General features: G+C 36.2%; 3 protein-coding genes across 3 annotated transcripts; all 3 read left to right on the top strand.

The window, feature by feature from the left end:
* Positions 1-6,532: 6,532 nt before the first annotated feature.
* LOC137710702 (uncharacterized) lies at positions 6,533-9,308 on the top strand. Its single transcript, XM_068449805.2, has 5 exons — positions 6,533-6,725; positions 7,551-7,683; positions 8,092-8,188; positions 8,499-8,585; positions 8,903-9,308. The coding sequence occupies exons 1-5, from the start codon at positions 6,692-6,694 to the stop codon at positions 9,035-9,037; spliced, it is 486 nt and encodes a 161-aa protein (XP_068305906.2). The 5' UTR covers positions 6,533-6,691; the 3' UTR covers positions 9,038-9,308.
* Positions 9,309-9,807: 499 nt separating this feature from the next.
* Positions 9,808-12,779, top strand: GAPB (glyceraldehyde-3-phosphate dehydrogenase B subunit). The gene is made up of 9 exons (XM_068449804.2): positions 9,808-10,006; positions 10,106-10,219; positions 10,649-10,810; positions 10,949-11,116; positions 11,217-11,377; positions 11,508-11,569; positions 11,652-11,701; positions 11,837-12,243; positions 12,382-12,779. Exons 1-9 carry the CDS (start codon positions 9,908-9,910, stop codon positions 12,515-12,517), a joined length of 1,359 nt encoding a protein of 452 aa, XP_068305905.2. The 5' UTR covers positions 9,808-9,907; the 3' UTR covers positions 12,518-12,779.
* A 780-nt stretch (positions 12,780-13,559) lies between these two features.
* LOC137710825 (TLR4 regulator/MIR-interacting MSAP protein) lies at positions 13,560-16,791 on the top strand. The gene is made up of 9 exons (XM_068449960.2): positions 13,560-13,715; positions 13,900-13,926; positions 14,022-14,101; positions 14,867-14,939; positions 15,023-15,065; positions 15,412-15,463; positions 15,629-15,653; positions 15,789-15,880; positions 16,533-16,791. Exons 1-9 carry the CDS (start codon positions 13,617-13,619, stop codon positions 16,561-16,563), a joined length of 522 nt encoding a protein of 173 aa, XP_068306061.2. The 5' UTR covers positions 13,560-13,616; the 3' UTR covers positions 16,564-16,791.
* Positions 16,792-16,812: the final 21 nt, after the last annotated feature.

The following is a 16,812-nucleotide window of genomic DNA, read 5'->3' as shown; positions in this document are numbered from 1 at the left end:
AATTTTTTTTCAAGTGTTCATCTACTTGTATTATTTATTATTTTTTTTTTTTGATAATATAAACTAAAAAATCTAATGAGTATATAAACTCACAATGCACTAATTAATTGTTAGATTGCGCTTATATGCATGTGTAGGCAACTCACAATAGCAAAAGCGTATCTTATTGCAAGCACTTAATTAGAAACAAATGAATTCAGAATAATCTAAAAATGCGACACTTAAGGAGTATTGGAGTAAGGTTGGTTTGGGATTGTGGTGTTTAAAAAAAACAGCTTATTAAAAAATTTGGAACATAAAATGTGTTTGGTAAAATAAAAAAACCAGTTTTTTTTAATTGTTGTCAATGACTGTTAAAAAGCAGAAGCAGTGTATACCATACTTCTAAAAAAAGTGTTTTTGCTTTCAAAACATAGTGTTCAATGACCATTTTGTAACATCCCACATCACCCAGGGGAGTGAAATGAATCATGTAAGCCTTATATGTATATTCTCATCTCTACCTAGCACGAGGCCTTTTGGGAGCTTACTGGCTTCGGGTTCCATCGAAACTCCGAAGTTAAGCGAGTTCGCCTCAGAGCATTCCCAGGATGGGTGACCCTCCTGGGAAGTTCCTCGTGAGTTCCCATAAACAAAACCGTGAGGGCGTGGTCGGGACCTAAAGTAAACAATATCGTGCTACGATGAAGTCGAGCCCAGGATGTGGTGGGGGCCCGAGCCTAGATGTGACACATTTAATGAAATTTTCAAATGACAAGTATACCCCCACATAATTTACAAAATTATAACCTTTGCCCCTACATTATTCTTTGAATGCTACTAGACCCACTCCAGTGTCTTATTTTCCCACCCACATGATAATCCCACCCACATGATAATCCCACCCACCATAGAAAATTAAAAAAGTAAAATGTTATTTCCCCACCCACCATTATTCCCAAAATAATCATAATATTTTTTTTTTTAAATAACTCTAATACATCTTTAAATAATATTATAAATAAATAAATAAATATAGAAAAATAGAAAAAAATGAAAGAAAATGCAAAACCTAAGACCTAGACATTCATCATCTCCTTCACACTTAACGCCACCCTGCAGAGACCCTGGATCCCCAAACCACTCTTCTTCCTCCAAAAACCGCAGATCTCACACCTAATTCTCTTTTCTCTCCATTGAAATTTCTCGCCTTCATCTAGCACACGTCCATTCCTTCCTCCAACCTTTTCGTCGATTCTAACCCAAATCTTTCCCAACCTCTTTCCACCAAAGATATCACACCCCACCCACCATTATTTATTTATTATTTTAAACTTTTTTTTTTTTTTCAAAATTTTAGTATTGAATTAAATAGGGGTTTAAGAGTCTTCTTTCAAAATGATAAATATGTTATTAACTTTTTCATTAAATGGTGGGTGGGAAAATAAAACACCGGGGTGGGAATATCACCACTCTATTCTTTTTTACAATTATTATATCATATTAAATACTATATCATTTTTAGTCATTTAACACAGTCACAACATATATATAAAAGGTTACCAATATATAACTTTCCAAGAAATGCTTGCATTTCCCCACTGGGGGAATGAGCTCACTCCACTACTGTCGAATAATGTATCTTTTCTATAGAATTTTATAATTGAAGTCGTCCAAATATTTAATCTTCATTAAAAGATCATTCTTACCAAAAAAAATATATGAATTGGAGTTCGTTTAGTCATTCAAAATGTATCATATACATTAACAATATATGTACCAATTAACATATTTATTAATAATTATCTATTTATTTGATATATTTGGATGACTAAACGAATTCTAATTTGAATGATTTTTTGAAATCTTCCAATCAAAATTAAGAAATTGATCGGTGATTATAAAATTTTCACGAAAAAGATATGTTATTTGAAGGCCAGCTCATTCCTCCAAAGGAAGAACGCAAGCATAATTCTAATTGTTCACAGTGTTTCCTTCGTTCAATTATTTAATTAATGGTTATGTATAACGATTATTTTTTTCTTTTCCATTTTCTTCTTTCTTGATGGATGATGGTTTTAGAACTTCGAAACTACCGAAGTGATGAAGAATATTTCATGAGTAGACCTGTTTTGTTATTTGACCCAGTCTTCTTCCCAAATTTTGTAGTTGGAGTTTTGTTTGTGTATCGTCACTTTGCTGAGTCCACCATGACTCGTTCAAACTATATAGTAATTACATGAGCTTTTTCTCCAAGCATTGTAAAGCAAACTTTATATGTCCGATTATAATTGCAAACGTTTCGTCACGTTTCCATTTCTTTCTTTTAAAATGATTGGGGAGACGTTAAGTACAAACTAGTGAGCTCGATGTTGATTTATTTTTGGTGATCAAAGTATTTTTTTTGTTTCTGTTTGTTAGATATTTAAAAATCAATTCCATGGAGGAGATTCTGATTTTATAGAGCCACAGATGAAGTGTAATATGGTGTTAACTAAACCCCCATTCATTATAATCTCAATCCTTTGAAAACAATCGTAAAAAACACTTCATTTATAACAAATATTCAACCCATTAGTTTGTTATTGGGAGTTTATCATAAAATAGTTCTTGAAATTTACTAAACTCTTCTCTTTGATTCTTCAAGCATAAATTTGATCAATGTTGTCCTTAAAATATAGCGCAAGACAAATTCATGTCCTCATTACGTTAAAAATTATGTTAGTTTGGTCACATGACATGCGGATGAGAGGCCTACTGCTTCAATAATTCAGTGCAATGTGGATTACACCAAATATAAATTTTATTACATAACTTTCAACGAGCATTTGTGATGAAAATCAAATTCCTTTTTTTGGGAAAAAAAAAAAAACATAAGCGCTCTCTTCTTCTCTTTACCAAAATCCTAGATCTACAAAATTCATAGCCGTCAGCCTCTTGCTTCGGCCTGGGTCAGTGGCAACCCACTCCCCTTTTTCCTAGCTTCATCCATCATCTTCTCATGGATTGTTGCTGATCTATTTTTCGTTTTAGTATTTCAATCAATAAGTGCTTTCTTGTGAGATTATTTGTGAGTATTTTAAATTTGTATTGGTGTATTATTAGCTTCTCCTAGCTCTACTTAATTGTTTATGGTAGCTTCATGAATGGTGTTGAGCACACAATTCATGTTGGTATGGACATTAGTTGGTTCGTTGTGAATTTTTTTTTTTTTTTTTGGAGTCGTCATTGCTTGTTGTGAAAGGGTGTCTTCATGTTAGTTACTGAATAAAATCATAGAAAATTAAAAATACATCATTAATTAGATATTGCTAGTAATATGTTCAGCCAAAACCACAAATGCATTAAAAACATAATACCCTCTCTATTCCAACAAATAAAAGTATCTCCAAACATGGTCTCTATTTTTTGTTAAATTTTAGCTAAAAGGACTATAAAATTATTTTAGAATCTTCTTAAAATAATTTTACTCCAATCATACTCACTAGTTTAGAGTTATAATGATTGTGGACCAATAAGAATAAAGCTTTTATTTAAAATATTAATTAAATATTGGTATTTAATGTTGTGAGCTCCTTCCTCACTCCCTAGATTTAGGAGCTCCTAAGAGAACCTCTATCTCAAGAGGTGGATAGGGAGCATGATTGGAGATGGATTTTTCCAAATCCTCCCTAAAATTTAGCTAGTAGCTCATTTGGTGAGCTCATTGACGATGCTATAAATGCCACTGATTGGTAATAATTCACTTTATCTCAGAGCTCCATAAATGCACTTGCGAACACATATGCATCAGAAATTCTTTTGGCTTTAGAGTGTCATCTCAGTCTTTTTAGTTTGGATGTGCATGATTTCAAGACTTGGAAGTGTTACTTTGCTTATTCTTGGGCCAGTCTCGCTCTCAATTCCACCAGTATGGTGACAACTAGTTTAGCCAAGTTGACTTTTTATCTTCTTTGAAGTTTCTTTGAATAAAGAACCTATTGGATATTATTCACAAAATCCTCTTTGATATTTGCCCAAGTTGGCCCCGTTTTGCTCAAAATCAAGCCTAACAACCCCATAAGAAACTTCAAACCCAATTCATGATCAAGTGTTTATTTTTTCTTAAGATCATGATTATTTGTGGTGCAATTCAATCCCTATTAAACCAAGACTCACCAAATTCTTGAGATTCCATCATAAATCAAGATCTAATTAAGTTTTTCATTCTTGGTAGGCAAGTAATATCCTCAATGGAATTAGCTTCATCAACCAATTTAGACCTATTGGATCTCCCAAATTTGTGCAGTCCGGTGAGCCATATCCAGCTCTGCTTACAACTAAGGGTATTCCTAGTTGTTTTGACCACAGTAATTGCCACGTGACGTGATCCCAAAAAAACAATTGTCCAATAGATGATGAGCTAACTCCAAAAACTCGTCGTCAATTCGAATTGTAGGCTCTAACTCGGCTAAATGAAGTCGAAATCGCCAGTTAGTCATACGATGGTGATTTCATTCCTAAGCCTTGTACACACCGTTCATCACACTATGGGAGTTGGCCTACTTGAAACTTTTTTCTCAATTCTTAACCACAAGAATGGGGAAGACATCGAAGGCAGAGCTAGTGATCAGAGTGAAGTCGTAACAAGCTAGTCATATTGCAAGGTGTAGCTAGATCACCATAGTCGGGTTTCTTGCGCAATGGATCTCTCTCTTTCTTTGGATCAACGAAGTGCAACTTGCCAACGACCATTGATTGATGGAGGGCGACGATGGACTACGGTCCCAAAGTGTATATGATCTCCACCAAACATACGTAACACTTTAGCTAGTACACAAAAGCGTATACCATGATTCTTCTGTCATACAAGTAAAGAGATCCATTCATTGATAAGAAAAAGAAAAAAAATGTGAAAACAAATAAATAACACAACTCTCTAAGTTTTCTAACCCCTTATACAATTGAAACATCATTGTATGGAAATATTTAGAATATTCTAGGCCTTTAACCAGTGAACGTTGTTCACATTCGCTAGGTGTACTATATCGGGTCACTTTTAATCAATGTGTGCCTTTACTCCTTGTTTCATTTCACTTGTCTCATTTCAATCACATGGTACTAGGAACCCCTGAAAATTAATGATGAGTCGTTATTATTACTATATATCTTACCCTAATCTTAGTATTAATTTATTAATTATTTTGTGAGAACTTTGATCTTTTGAATTATATTTCCAATGTAGGACATACGACTTCCTCTTGAGCAAAGAGTGATCAAACAGATGAATTTTGGAGTGATTCCAATTATAGGATGTTCGTGAGTCTCCCAACTTGTTCGTGTCAAAGTTTTAGATTGTATCTTTTGGTGATGGGCCTTATGGAGATATGTTTAGGACATCTCAAGCTTTAAAAAGTCATGTTGGGCATGTTTTGGAGCTATTTTGAGCATAGAACGTGACTGATCAATTTGCTGGGCGGTTTCTTCATGTTTGACTTGGAGATTATTTCCTAGTTTCTAACTTATTATGTTTCCTAGTTTTTAGCAGACTTTTTATAGGAAGGATTTTATTTTGTAGTATAAATAAGGCTAATTATCCATTAGGATTCTCAATGCATTACTTTGAAGAATTCGACTTAGAGAGCTTTCGACAATTCAAGTTTATTTTCAAAGTGTTTTCTATCCATATTCTTAATAGTATTTTGCGTTATAGTTGTGCGTAACTAATCTCTTTTGGCAAGGCCACGATCCTTAGCAATAATATGTAGTTTATTTTCAATTTACTTATGATATTTCTAGATTGGAGGTCCAAGTAGAGCAAACTTTAGGGAAATCTAAATATGCATAGAAAGGGGGTGAGCTTAGCCTTACAATGGGCTAGCAATAATGTGATTCAAATTTGCCGAGAATCGAATCTAAGACCTCTTACTTATAAGTAAAGAGAAATACCACTAGATTGTAGTACTAAATGACAATAATTAATAGATTTGATTTTTATATAAATTGTTTAGAATAATCATGTGGAGAACAACCTTGCTAAAATTATTTATACTATAATTATTTTGTTCTCTTACAAGTATTTTTATTTTAACAGGTGGTAAAAATCCCAACAATTAACCCACCCACCAACCCCACCCCCATCCCCACCGCCATCGCCCACCCACCACTCCCCACGCCCCATTCCCCAACCCTGGGGCGCGAAAGGAAAAAAAAAAAGTCTTAACGAAACACTCCTTATACTGTTCACTTTTAACGTTAAATACATTTTTACCTTAAAAATTCACTTACAACACATTTTTATCATTTTGATTAAAACTCAAAGATTTCAACATCTTTTCATTAGTTTTCTTTAAAGAAAAAAACTCCCTTGTCGAAGGGCATAACATTTACCAGTTGAGTAATGTTATTCATACCATGTTTTTATACCATATTTCTATATCACCTGAGATGACGTTTGACTTGGACAACCACATAGAATAGCATCACACTTGCCAATTGCTAGTTGCCATAGCGGCAGAGCCCGTCTCCTTTATAATCGTTAGTCACTACCGATAATTAATAATTAATTTCTTAATCAACATTTGAGGGAAGCAGCATTGCATTGTTATTACCGAACCAATTAAACAAGTCGTCTTCTTCTTCTCCTCCCAACACAAGAGTCGAACAACACTCGTTTCCACTCTCTTTGTTGGTGAGGTGTGGCGTGCAAAATCCAGACCTCAAAGCATTAAGCATGGCTGCGGTTTCGAATTCGCTGGCTTTGACAGGTAAACTCCGCCCCATGATCTAACCACCGCTTTCTTTGTTGTATTATTTGCTCATTTTTTCCCATCTTTTTATCGATTTATGATTACTAAATCTTAGTTGTAGAATTAACGATTAATGTGCTTTCTGACAACCATTCTTGAATTCGATTGAATGATTAATGTCCTTGAGTTCGATTGAATTATTAATGTTGGGTTAATGTATATGTTTTGGAACATTTCACGTTCATAAACTACGGATTCCCCGATGTGTTCTGTCATGTTTCAAGGTTTTTGCTCGAACCCAAAAACAACAACAGGACGAAATTTGAAATCGTTTGTTTTCCAGTTTTGGTGGTGCATTGGTTTGGTAGCCCCGGAGAAGGCCAAGTTCGTCTACAGCTCTACTGAGCTCCGTTTTTTTTTTTTTTTTTTTTGTCAAGCCTTTCCTGAGCGCCTATTAAATTAATAAGCATTGCACAGGACTTTATGGCTACTGCTTTTGCATCTAACCTGAAACTAATCGGAAATTTGCCGAGAGACCCATGATCTTATACCTTATTATGCTAGGTTTAGAGTTCTCGATGCGATGTTCTGTAATCTGGGAGTAACTGATGTAGCTAACTGGTATGAAAATGGTAGTCTAGTTTATTTAAATATCCCCACCTGGTCTAAGGGTTTTAAATAATATCGGTTTCCATTATCTAAGTCATTAGAATTAGAACTCGTTTAAAGTTTTTTGTGAAATTTTCGCTGTCAGAAATAAGTTGATTTATGCACCGTGTATCTGTTTTTGAGCTGGATTTGGAATGATGTTTCCTTTTCTGTTCCTGTGAAATTCTTCACCAGGATCTTCTCTGAAACCATCACAACAGTATCTTGGGAGTGTGACCCCGACAAACTTTTCACTGAATGCAAAGCTTATTGGGAAAGTTCAACTTTCTAACTCCAAGCGGTCCATCTCAGTTCAGGCTGCATATAGGTATTCTGTTTGGTCTTGCGTTGTGATCACTAGTATTTTTCAGGGCACGTGCTAGTAGTTTAATGCAAAATGCATGGTTGCTGCTGATTTAATTTCCTTAAGCATGACTTGCTCAGTGATCATACGAAAGTCCATTATTGTATGTCACATTGTGTCCTCCTCTTGTGATCATGGCCCTGTAACCCTGTTTAATTTCATTTTCTCATCATCCGATTTAGTATTCAGTAGTGAATAGTATTATTTTGATTTCCCATCCGTCAGTTGGTGGTGTTTTCACGATCGCAATGTTGAAATCTAATTGGTCCTTCGAAAATCAATTATGTATTTTTAACCTTTATGTAATATTCAATTATATCACATTTTCTTTCATTAATATTCTAATGTCAATCTCTAATTGTGTAATTACAGTGATGGTGGCAGGTCAAACAGTTCAAGCATCTTTGTCAGTGGCTTTGTATTGGGAGGACTTATAGTTGGCACACTGGGTGCTGTGTATGCACCTCAGGTTACTTTTCTTCTGTGATTAAAAAATTGTTTTTTTTTTTTTTAATTTTGAAAATTCAGTCATTATTTTGCTCCATGCTACTTTGTGTCTATGTTATTCATCAGTCAATTATTTTACTTTTCTTAATGTTTACATTTTGTGAGTAATGACTCATGAGTTATCCACTTTAACGAAATGTAAATGTATACTCTACCGCACATTTAGCAGTGGATGGTGCTCTGTGATGCGTAAATGTTGCAGTTTGTGGGCTTTTGCATTAAGCTAATGAAACCATTTTTTCCCACTGAGCTTTTTCCTTTTTAATCAACAGATCAGTAAAGCACTGGCCGGAGCTGACCGAAAGGATCTGATGAGAAAATTGCCCAAGTTCATATATGATGAAGACAAAGCTCTGGAGGTGAGAAGTTTCGGTTGAATGGTTGACCCTTTCTTTCCATAATCAGTTACAAGGATTATTTGCAATGGCCGTTTTCTGTTTGATATTTTTTTCTTTGGTTTTCCATATGTTTTAAGCATTTGTTGGAAATGCTGAAAAGCTAGTTTGTTGTTATTGTGGTTTTGTTCGATCAATTATCTTCACTAACCATTACTTGCCAAAACGTTTGGTTAATGTTGGCTATAGGGAGACAGACCATTGTGATTCTAGTCCCATAACGGTCATTTTTTATTTATGTATTTGTAAATTCACAACATGCATGTGTTTTTGCACCACAGAAAACACGAAAGGTACTGGCTGAGAAGATAGCGCAGCTAAACTCTGCAATTGATGATGTTTCTGGTCAGCTCCGACCAGAGGATGACCCAGATGAATTACCTGTGAACTCGGAAGAAGTTGAAGCTTACCTGTGAACTCGGAAGAAGTTGAAGCCGTCGTATGAGTCCTCTGAATTTCGTATATTTCAGTGTTTCGATATTTTTCTCAATAATCAGTGTAGTGTTTCTTTTCTGTGGGAGCTCATAGTTCTGGTAATGTAATTGTACCCGCTGTGATCCTAAGATTGCTAATATTTGGACGACGCCAAATATAGGATTCTTCTCCTTTTCAATTGTATTTTGGTTAGCTTGTAATTTGTACTGTAAAAATAATATTTGGGATAAGGCTTTGTTGTTGATGTAGTAATTCGTACCGTAAAATAATACCATATACTTTTTACGAAAACAAAAAAACAAAATAGTGATGCTGAACTCAATTCAATGGTTCATGCTCTTCTGAAATTAGTTATCCATGATTTGTGGTTGAGATTTTCAACCCTTAGTGTTGTGGCTATTATGTGTCTTTTTTTATATAAGCAAGACTGTAAATTCATATAAATTACGGAGAGGGAAATTCGAACTCAAGTGCAAAGGAGAGCATCCTGCTCTAACCAATTTGGTTGCATGCATTTTTCTTTCTTTTCTTTTTTCGGAAATATGTTTTCTCCTCTTTTTGTCTGTTTTTCGGTCGGATTTATATTCATCTCGTGACAAAAGAAATTCGACGGAAGGGCATTTTAGGAAGGGACGGGTGGAAATAATTTGCGGTTCATATTTTGAAAGTGTTAGCCATAGACATGATCTTATCTCCTATATCTTCATGTACCATGCTATAACCACAAGTTCCTTTAATCCAATTGCAACCATAATTTAAAACAAGGTAAAGTCCACAATGCCAATGGCAAGGAGTTCAACTGTATATATATGTTGGCAAAGTCAGTCCATTAGCTCTAGTTGCTTGCAGCCATGGCCTCACACGCAGCTCTCGCCTCTTCGCGAGTCCCGGCTAACACCAGGCTTCCCTCCAAGCCCTCCCACTCATTTCCCACCCAATGCTTCTCCAAGGTCTCTCTCTTTCTCTTGAACGGAGTTCATCGCGTCGTGTTATTTATTGGCTTTGCTAGTTTGGTATAATTTGCTTACTTTTTTTTTTTGGCTGTGCAGAGGCTTGAAGTTGGTGAGTTTTCAGGACTAAGATCGAGTTCATGCGTGACCTATGCAAGCAATGGCAGAGAGCAATCCTTCTTCGATACTGTCGCTGCCCAACTTACTCCCAAGGTTTTATCTTCCCATATTCATTCATTTCATAGGGCAATATATACAATCTGTGTTGCATTTCTTTAGAACATCTCGTATAGATATGATTCCTTCGAATTCTGAGCATGCTTCTAAGCTTCAGTTGATTGACTAGACCAGTACCACAAGCACGATAAAGCCATGTCTGAAAACCTTCACTCATATGAGCACTTAACGAACTGAAATGAAGGTGCGGTGACACAGTACAAACTATAAGTGCTACCTATGCCATGCTTACTAATCGGCTACAGCACGTTGGTTCATTACAAGAGGGTTACGTTTCCAGAAAATGCATTTGTGGACTCTCGGCAATGACCAGTATATTCCAAGAATGCTAACGTTTGATCAACGCTATGTTATTGAGTGGTTTTTCTGCTATGTACTTTATTAACTGTTGTTTGTTCATAGCAGACTGCAGGACCAACTCCTGTCAGGGGAGAAACAGTGGCCAAATTGAAGGTGGCAATCAACGGATTTGGACGTATTGGCAGAAACTTCCTCCGATGCTGGCATGGCCGCAAGGACTCACCCCTCGAAGTCATTGTTGTTAATGACAGTGGTGGTGTCAAGAATGTAAGGGAACTTATGACTATTATTTCCATTTAATATCCTTCTGGAGAGTGGACAGCCAAAGTACTGGAATTATATTAGCTTTAATTTAATACGATTTTGGAAAATGCATTACTGAAATTTAATTCAATCCGAATGCAGGCTTCACACTTGCTGAAATACGACTCAATGCTGGGTACTTTCAAGGCAGACGTGAAAATCGTTGACAATGAGACCATCAGCGTTGATGGTAAGCCCGTCAAGGTTGTCTCTAGCAGAGATCCCCTGAAGCTTCCATGGGCTGAGATGGGCATTGACATTGTTATCGAGGTAACCGAATGCTCTACTTAATACTTGAATATCAATACTGAGGATGCCCTGGATAATATTGTAAATAGCAACTTATATAACAGAATTTGAAAACATACAGGGAACAGGAGTCTTTGTCGATGGCCCTGGTGCCGGCAAACATATCCAAGCCGGTGCCAAGAAAGTCATCATTACAGCTCCAGCAAAAGGTGCTGACATTCCTACCTATGTTGTCGGGGTGAATGAAAAAGACTACGGCCACGACGTTGCCAACATTGTAAGGTCAGTATTCTCAGATAGATTAGCAAGATAGAGAGGGGGAAAAGCAAAAAGAAAACAGTTATGACTGAGCTCGGAGTAAATTCACTTCATATTGTAAAGGTATAAAAGTTCTATTTCTGTGTATCTGCAGCAATGCTTCTTGCACCACAAACTGCCTGGCTCCTTTCGTAAAGATCCTGGATGAAGAATTTGGTAAGACATCATTTGTATGTTCAGCGTGAATCGAACAACACACCTTCTAGGACTAATAATTTGCTCCTCATGGAACTTGCAGGCATTGTCAAGGGAACCATGACAACTACTCATTCCTACACTGGAGACCAGGTAATGGATGGCGCCTACATTCTCCTCTGCACACAGATTTCATTCTTTCGTTTACGATCAAGCATTGACATTTTGATATCGTTAAATCTTATGATATTGGAGTTATGTGTTATTTAATGCTTATTCCAATTTCAGAGGCTCTTGGACGCTTCACACCGGGACTTAAGGAGAGCCAGAGCGGCAGCACTAAACATAGTCCCCACAAGCACTGGTGCAGCAAAGGCTGTGTCCCTTGTGCTGCCTCAACTCAAAGGCAAGCTCAATGGCATTGCCCTCCGTGTGCCAACACCTAATGTATCAGTGGTTGACCTTGTGATCAACGTTGCAAAGAAAGGTATTTCAGCAGAAGATGTCAATGCAGCCTTCAGAAAGGCAGCGGACGGACCACTTAAGGGCATATTGGCAGTGTGCGACGTTCCTCTTGTGTCTGTGGACTTCAGGTGCACTGATGTTTCCTCCACCATAGACTCCTCCTTGACCATGGTCATGGGTGATGATATGGTCAAGGTGGTGGCCTGGTACGACAACGAATGGGGATACAGGTGAGGTCACTAGTTACAAATCTACAAAGAGTTTTCCATTAACAAAGCTAATGTTGCATCGAATGCCAAGTCTAGTTCGCTCTTGACTATTTATGCGATTGAGTCTTGATCTTTCATGTCGATTATTATTTTTCGCAGCCAAAGGGTTGTGGATTTGGCACATTTGGTTGCAAGCAAGTGGCCAGGCGCGGCAGTAGTGGGAAGCGGAGACCCATTGGAGGATTTCTGCAAGACAAACCCGGCAGACGAGGAGTGCAAAGTCTATGAAGCATAGACTAATGTTTTCGGCAGGGTTTAGCAGCATTTGTTATCAGCAAATGCTTAATTTGTAATGACAATTGACGAGGGGGAACAAAATCATCAAGTAAATTACAAATTAAGACAATTCTCTGAATGATTATGTTTTGAAATAATGATTATCATCATCATCAGAGTTTTCTGTGCAAAACTTTGATTAGATTTTGCACACCAGAGAGAATGAATGACCTTGTCCAATCCAACCACTGTTGTTCAAGTTAATAAAAAGATTTCTCACATCTCAATGTCTTCTAAGCTAAATCTTCTTGAGCAGCCTAAAACTGATGGGAGCAATCGAGCACAAGCAGTCTACAATGTATAGGCTAGCTATTTTGCTTTTTATTTTGTTTTGATAAATTATTAACTCGAATTCGAGACCTCCGACGTATAAATGGAGAAGAATACCAGTGCTAGTTACAGTTTTTTAATTAGACTTTATAGACTTTGATTGCTCTTCTCTTGATTACTTACAAGGAATGTTTGCTTCTCACAGCTAATATTCTATGTTTACTTACCAGGGTTGGGAGGAACTCCATAACTCTGAGCGTTTTCACGAAATTTCGTGTTTATAATCGGAAACGTTCATATTGTAAATTACACTGTAGATATCATCTCTACAAAAAAAATCAATTAAAATTAAGATCATTTAATTATTGAACTGTGTAAAATCAATGGACGTATTTGGTTAAATAAATATAAACCGTCTATTTATTTACTAAAATTAATTAACTAAATGATCTTAGTTTTAATCGGATTTTTTTTTATTTTTGTAAAGATTACCTTTATTGAATAATTTACAATACAAATAATTCAAATTATGAGTAAAAAGTTCTTTCAATAAACCAATAAGTATTTTGACGAGAACTCCTCAACTTTTAAGGAGTCAAGCTTTTCTCGCGAGTGTTAGGAAAAGAAAAAAAAAAAGGCAATTTATAACACGTGAACAACTTTATCTTTGGAGAGTAACAGCGAAAGCATATGGGCCGAGTTCTTGGCCCATTGGTCAGCCTTAAAAAGATACTCGATCTGGAGAGAGAGAGAGAGGGAGAGACTGAAAGCGGAAGAAGTGAAAGAAAATGAGAGGGTCAATGGTGGTGAGGTTGGCTTTGATCTTCACCATTTTGTCGATGGCTGCTTCCATCGACGACAAATGCACTGCTTGCAATGCGGTCGCGGTAAAGTCGGAATCCTTTCTTTCCTTGTCTTCTTCTTCTTCTTCTTCTTTTCCCTTTTTTTGTTGGTCAAAATCTTCTTTCCCATTTCCTTGATCTGAAAAATGGAAAGAAAAAGTAGAAAAAAAAAAAAGTAGTAAAGATTTCTTGGAATGGAATTTAATTCGGGTTTGAAATTGGGTTGCAGGAGGAGCTTGAGCTGGGACTTTCCAACGTAAGATTTTCGATTATCCTATGTTTTTCGATTTCGCAATTCTACACATTACATCATTAGTTACCGGATGCAGTTTCATAAGATTTGTTTTCCAGGAAAAACCCAGAAACCATTTGGATATGAGACACCGTTTGGACTCAACCGGTCAACGGAGAGGAAGGGTAATCGATTACAGGTACTACCTGCTCTGCATTGCCTCCTCAATCTCAATTTTACGCTCGCTCTTGTATAATTTGTCATGAATTTACAGCCCAAATGCCCCACATCCCCAAATTAGTATTAAAACCGTGAATTTAAGGGGGTGTATTCAATTGGGAATTTGAGAGATTTTAATGGATTTATAAATCCATGGATTTTTATGGAATTTAACTGATTTGTAGAGATTCTATGTAAAATTTTGATTCAATTCCTTAGAAATTTCATGGGAAGAGGTGAGATTTGTGGATATTTAAAATACACTACAAAATCCTCCAATTCCCTGTAATTCCTCAACTTTTCCAAGTTCATTAAATTCAAATTTTAATTGAATACACCTGGAATGTTATAAACTTCTTTAAAATTCTAATTGAAAATACCCAGATTTCTAAGGATTTTAATAAATTATTTTAAAATCCTGATTGAATACACATTGAATTTCAGAGAATATTGAATACCCCTAGATTCATTAAAAGATTTAAAATCCATACACCCCCAAAGTTTCGAGTTTTACCTATACTTCTTAACATGTGGTGTCAAACTTCGCAAATGGGGTGATCTATTGACTGATTGCATTTAAATGCGTTTGGTGAGATTGTATATATGTACATAGTGCTTAGTCTTATAGCATTGGTTGGCGAGATCATGACGATGACTATTTGTATATGATCACTTGTACAAGTTGTTTTTACTTCACTTTCTTTTACAAGTGGTTGGTGACTATTTCCGCAATTGTTTCCAACAGAGTCAGCGAGCTAAGAGCGGTTGAACTCCTCGATGGACTTTGCGATAAGATGCAGGAATACACTCTTCACAAGGTCAATGCACCTAAAAGGTTGCTTTCTTCTTATTTATTTTTGTATTTTGTTGGGAAACATCCAACTCTGGTTTTTGTTTGCAGAAAGAGTGGGTCAAAGTGGATAGCTGGGATAACCTCACGATAAGTAAGTATTTCTTCGTCTATATAATCCATTCTATAGCTGTTGTTTTTTTCCTGATTCATATTTGCATTCTACATGTTATCTTTGTGACTGACATATCGATTCAGTAAGCAACAAGCAGATGTGCTGCCTTTTATTTTAGTCAAAGCGAACAAACTAATGGTCTAAGAGAATGATTAAATAGATCCTAGAATAGTAGAAAATGCAGAAAAGTTTGAAATAAATTTAGATCCAATATTGCGAGTTGATTATCTGTACCATATGTAAAATGAAGGGAGTTCTTATTGATTCAAAGATGAACCATTTCATGAGATTATGATATTCTGAACAGTGAATGTGTGTATTTCAGGTAAACAAGAAGCTAAAGCATATTCAAAGGATTTGTCGACCTATTGTGGAAGGTGAGATTCCAACTTTTTTCCCAATACCTATCGTTTACGGAAATTTTAATATTTTATCTTTCAAAACTCTAAACTGATTGTACTCTTATGAACAATGAGCATTTTTATAAGCCAGTTAAGGCTACCATGATTCAGAAGCCTAACCAGTGTATTTATTTTGGACAGATTACTTGAGGATACAGAAGACGAGGTGACTTAATACTCCTATATTTTTGGTGTTGATGAAACAAATGATTAATGGTTATCTGTATTGTACATTGAACATCAATGCTTTTTGTCTGAACATCAATGCTTTTTGTCTGCTAATTTGAAATTATGCTTGCAGTTGACTGAATTGATAAAGAAAGAGTCTGTTAGAGTGGGGGATGTAAGCAAGGTCCTATGTCAAGATCTGAGTAAACACTGCAGCAGGGCAAGGTACACTTTGTTTGCCATTCATCGTTCGGTAAAAAAAATATGAGTAGCAAAATTAGATAACTTCTAACTCCTCCCAGGCCCCCAATCATATCATACCATGATATCAACAATAGATGCTAACAGTTTTCTTTAACACTGGGCCCTTACTTAAGGGCCAGCTTGACAACCATTTTGTTTTTAATTTTTGGTTTCACTTTTCGTGCTTGAGACAATAGGAAAGTGTATGGGGGGAATGGAAGAATGAAGAAGGGTGATGGGAGAAAGGGGAAGAAAATGAAGAAAGGAATGAAAACAAAATCTTGTGAAAACAACGTAAAATAGTTTTTGGTTTTTAGTTTTCATTTTGTGTGCCTTTCCGTGTACATGTCTTCTACAATTCTACCATCATCCTTCATCGACTTTTTCTTCGTCCCTCCTTTCCCCTATGTAACCAAAAAGCGAAATGGTTATCAAATTGGCCCTAAATTTCTTTTGTTTTCGATTTTGGGTAACGTGAGCTTAAAGGTTTTGACCACAGAAACTCATCTGCTTTCTAGAATTATTATTAATCCTGACTTTGTCTGGGGATTGTCCCCGGTTAGAAGGTTATGCTCGATAGCAGGCTTCCCCTTTTGTATAATATCCTGAAATTGTTTATGGTGTCTGTGTGCAGTGTATCGAATGGATCAGATGGAGAACTTTGAGTTAACCGAGTTTACATGCTTCACCAGCAAGCAGAGACGATGAGCCAGTTAACTTTTACACAATGTTTCGTCAGTTTAAGTTGGCTTTGTTTATGAAGTGTTATGCTTGAGTGACATTTTGTTATTCTGTAATACCAGCAAATTTTGCTTCTGAACTTATGCCATTATGTACCAATTTGTGTCAACTAATACAAGACACCAAGTCAATGCATCTCTTATACAACTGAATTTGAGTTGGATTTTTGTCTC

The sequence above is a fragment of the Pyrus communis genome, chromosome 6 (genome assembly GCF_041283825.1).
Source record: "Pyrus communis isolate YQ-2024b chromosome 6, ASM4128382v1, whole genome shotgun sequence".
In the NCBI taxonomy this organism is placed as follows: Eukaryota; Viridiplantae; Streptophyta; class Magnoliopsida; order Rosales; family Rosaceae; genus Pyrus; species Pyrus communis.
Note: the sequence above shows the minus strand (reverse complement) of the source record. Positions and strands in the feature narration are given on the sequence as shown.